At 33.3% G+C, this 4,836-nt stretch overlaps 1 protein-coding gene across 1 annotated transcript; it reads right to left on the bottom strand.

The window, feature by feature from the left end:
• Positions 1 to 4,055: 4,055 nt before the first annotated feature.
• LOC149260314 (uncharacterized) lies at positions 4,056 to 4,544 on the bottom strand. Its single transcript, XM_089458121.1, has one exon. It carries the CDS (start codon positions 4,542 to 4,544, stop codon positions 4,056 to 4,058), a length of 489 nt encoding a protein of 162 aa, XP_089314247.1.
• Between the last annotated feature and the right edge of the window lie 292 nt (positions 4,545 to 4,836).

The raw sequence follows: 4,836 nt of genomic DNA, 5'->3' as shown, positions 1-4,836 counted from the left end.
TGGCCTATTAACCCTCTCTCCGCGAGGTTCAGAGCAGCCTTGCATGTTTCTTCTTCAGGAAGGGCAACCGTAGGAATCGATTCAAGTTTCTTGACAAACTTCTGCTGGCTAGCCGTGGGAGGGCGTTTCGAGCTTGCGGCTATCAATGCTTTGAATGCAGAAATCTCCAGAGGCGGGTTGAGAGGAGGGGCAAGGCCCCCGCTGGATTCCATGGGGTCCTCTACATCCGCGGGGCCGCGCTGGCTTGCTCCCGAAAGCCCAGGCTTTCCGATCTATCAAGCAGGCAGATTTTTCCAAAATTTCGGCTGAAGGTCCTCTGTTGCAGCGTGGAAGGCCGAAGCAGGATTTCAGGTGAGAGCTCCTCTGTTGCAGCGTGGAAGGCCGAAGCTGGCCTGCGGCCAGGGGCGCAGTGCAGTCGGCGGCTAGGTCAGAAGTGAATTAACAGTTTTGCATATACCTATGGCATCTACTACATGTAATTTTTCAAATTAATAGAAGATTACGATTTTTCCTTGGGAAAAAAACATATTTTTTTCTAATTTTTTTAAAATTTTGAAATTTAATTATTTAAAAATATATTATTATATCTGAATAATTAAGTAAATAATTAAATAACAAAAATGATGTACCATATTCTTATTGAAAACATTCATCCATTTTCCCTTCCCAATCCCCTCAACAAAGGAAATTGTTAGGCCTTCCCCTTTTGTCCAATCACGAGAGGTGACTTGAGTGTTCTTTAAGAATTTATTTTACTTGCAGCTTGCGTACACCACATCTGCATTCGAATATTCAATGTTAGAATTTTTTAAATTTAAGTATCATCAACCATCAAACACGGAGTATCAACTAAGGTATATTCTACCCAACCCACCACCTCTCATGTATACTTACACCTATGACGTAAGGATAATGATAAAAATATGGAATTTTAATCATTTTAAGGGACTTGCTCACTCTGAAACGAAATTTCAAATGTACAAATCTATAAATTATTATATAATTAGATTATTTAATTTATTTATATATTAAGTAGGTATATATTTTATTTTTATATAGAGATGAGATATAGGTTTTTATTAATTAGGTTTATAAATATATTTAAAATATGTTTTTTGTTTAACTAGTTTGAGTTTAGACTGGAGTTAGTTTATTTATTGGATGGAAGTAAGACTTATTCATAGTAAAAATGTCATCATTAGGATTGTACAAAGTTTGGTTAAGTTTGGATGCTCTTTGGGATAGTTTAATTCCCCAAAAGTAACTTCCATTCTCAACTTCCCTTGTAAAATTTGAATGTAAAACATGGTAAAGACAAAACCAAAATATGAATATAATTAAAAGAAAAATATTAAATAAATGTTCAATTATAAAATAGTTTTGGCTTACTTTTTTTCTTTTTAAATTTTTATAAAATAATTAATATTCACTTTTATCTTTTATTTCAAATTTCTATTAATATTTTATGGATATTTTTTTATAATTAAAAAATATTTTTTATTATAAATTTAATAAATTTATTCAAATAAACTTTGATAGTTAACCCATCACATGTGAACCATCTCACAATAACACCAAACTAATAAAATATTTTTTTTAGTGAATTGTAGCAATTTGTATTCAAAATCAAAACATAGTTTATATAGAGTAAATCGAAATCATATCCAAAACCCCCAACAATACTAAATAAGCTGAAAACCCTAATCACCCACACTAAATACTAATCAAATATTAAACAATATTAATAAGAAACATTAAATTAACTTTTTAAACTTATAGATATTTAAAATCCAAACTCTATTAACATTTACAATATTTTATCTTTCTTTTTTTTGAAAGTTAAATTTGCATTGATGAATGAGAATATTATATAAAACATAAAAGGTTATTTGTTAGTGGCTTGCTATTAGGAAAACCAAACTAGAGATAGAACAACGAATTGCAAGAGATTATCTAAAATTGGGTTGTTCAATATAAGAAAAATTGATTAATAATATAACAAGATTAAAACTTAAAGTTTTCATCGGCATATAGAAGTTTGACATGAAAAGATTATAAAGAAAAAATGTTATCCCTATAACGCCTTGGGATACTCCCATGATTTTGTAATGTAATTGTACTCTAGTTATTAATGAATGCAAATTTTGGCTTGAAGAGTGGGACACAAATCCACGATTTGAGGAAGGGGGGTGGAGTTGAGTGATGATGGCTGGTGGAGACAAAATTGCACCTATGTAACAACTGGCAAGAGAGATTCTCAAGAAAACACCCATGTTTTCCGTACCTCTGGGAAGGAGAATGATTGGAGGAGACAAACAACCACACAAAAAGGATAAATATGGATGCATACAACAAGGGAGCAGTTGGTTCAAAGAAGGAAGTGTGATGGAAGAAGTTGGAGGAATAACATTTTTTTGATTTAAGAAACAATAAGTTGAGCCAAACTTAAGCGCATGTTGAGTACTAGTGTAGTTTACTGACGCTGAAGGAATGAAGTTCCCTGCATTATTTTGTTGAAGTTGTGGGATGGTGTGTCTAAGATTGGAGAAGTTTGAGGACAGAATTGGATTTTTAGGCAAGGAGCCAAACTTATGAGCATGGCTTCCCAGTGAAGGTTGCTTGAAGAAATCCCCTTGGATCGTGGATCTAGCTCACGGGTGGACAACTGCAAGAAGGATTTGGCTACAGTTAGCCTACGGTTAAGTGGAGAGTCGAAGTTCCTCCTCTAGTTTCCAACATCTTTAAATAAATCATATGTGTTTAATATTGTAAAGATTTGTATTCCTATGATATGCCATCCATAATGTCAGAATTCATCCTAGGCTTGTGGATGGTTATCCATTTAGTGTGTTATCTGAGATATATGGATTTAAGCTAGTCAAATCAGTGTTGGAGAGCTAGTGTGTATATGCATGATGGTCTAAAACAACCAGGATTTCTTTTGTTACCTTATACTCATTTGGTTATCACTTGTTAATATGAGTAGGAGTGGCAACTAACTTGTTTGATGTAGGAGTGGGAGCTAACTGATCAAGTATCAAACTTTCCTAACTTTTCATCAATATTTTGATATAGTATTTACTCCCAAATACTTTAAAATGTTTGATTGAAGTTGGCTTACCGTGCCACAATTCATAAGGTGTCTTATCAAAACATGGAGGCTTCACTGGGGGAACAATATCATACCACGCGGGTTCATATTGGGGGATATGTATTGAGGAAAAAATGACATAATATATTGGGGGATACATCGGGGTAAAGGGTTTTATATTGGCAAATATAAAAAATGGAGCTTAAAGTTAATGAAAAAATATAAAGGGGTATACAAAATGTTAATGGAAAAATGGATACCTACAATATCTAGTGAAAGTAGGGGTTTTTTAAATTGGGAAGTTGTATTGGGTTCATATTGGTAGGGGGGTAAATAATGTGAATTTTAGAGGGATTTTCCAATATGTAGTCAAATTAAGGGTATTGTTTAATATGCCATGAACACACGTGATATGTCAGAGGTTCACTAAGTGAATCCCTAATGTATCACAGTTTGGTCTGAGATGTGCCTTATTGAGAATGTGTATTGTTGTATGTATTGCTTCTTCCCAATAGGTTTGAGGAATGTTTCTTTCTTGTATCATGGCTCTAGCCATTTGCGGAACAAATATATTTTGTCTCACTGCAACTCCATTATGTTGAAGCATGTATGCAATAGTATACTGCCGTTTTATGCCAAGTTCATCACACAAGTTTGCAAACTCATCTGAAGTAAATTCATCTTCTTTGTTTGACCTTATGCACTTTATCTTTTACCCTGTTTAATTTTTTTCTAGTGCCTTTAATATTTTGAACTTCTCAAATGATTCTGACTTATTTCTAAGAAATTCCACCCATGTAAATCTAGAATAGTCATCAATCATCAACGCAAAATAATTTTCTCCTCCTAGTGTTTTTGTCTTGGAAGGTCCACACAAATCAACATGAAATAGCTATAAAGGCTTACTACTTGAAAATTTATCTTTAACTTTGAATGACGTCTGTGTTTGTTTTCCCATTTGACATTACTTGCATGTAGTGTTTTGAGGCTTCTTTATTGTTGGTAAATCTCTAACTTCTCTCTTGTTACTAAGCTCGATGATTTGATCAAAATTGAGATGCCCCAATATCTTATTCCATAGCCAAGATTCATCTTGTTTGTTGATGCAACATTCTTCATTCTCATCCTTCAAAATATATACATTATTTGTTTGTACTCCTTTAGCCAAAATCTTCCCAGTAGTTGTTGACCTAATTTCACATTCTTGAGATCTGAAGAGAACATCACATCCTTTGTCATGCATCTGAGTTACACTCAACAAATTATTTTTTATACCATCTACAAATAGTACATCCTGAGCCTTTCCTATTCCATTATTCAAACTAATTGTGCTCTTTCCTCTAATTCTTCCTGCTTCATCATTTCGAAATGTGACATTTCCAATTTTAATTTCATCTAGGGATTCAAACTTGCTTTCATCTCCTGTCATATGTCTAGAGAAGCCATTGTCCATGTACCATTTACTATTTTGATCTTAAGCATATAGAACTAGGTCATACTTATCAATTTTCTTCTCTTCCTTCTTCTTTCTCCACTGCATGTATTCATATGTTCTACAATTGTTTTGAGATGGTAATATATTGTCTTTAAGTAGACATTCATATTACTTGTACCCAAAGTTATGACAGTAGAAACATTCAATGATATTAAGGAGAGGAGAAAATGCATTTTTGTCTAGATTCATGTTTGTTTTGATGTTTGTGAATCTATTATTAGCCTCACTTCTCTTAGAATTTCCCAGATCA

This window comes from Pinus tabuliformis, chromosome 6 (assembly GCF_031772625.1).
Source record: "Pinus tabuliformis cultivar Carrire ecotype Pingquan chromosome 6, CPIR1, whole genome shotgun sequence".
Lineage (NCBI taxonomy): Eukaryota > Viridiplantae > Streptophyta > Pinopsida > Pinales > Pinaceae > Pinus > Pinus tabuliformis.
This window is presented reverse-complemented; position numbering and strand designations above follow the sequence as displayed.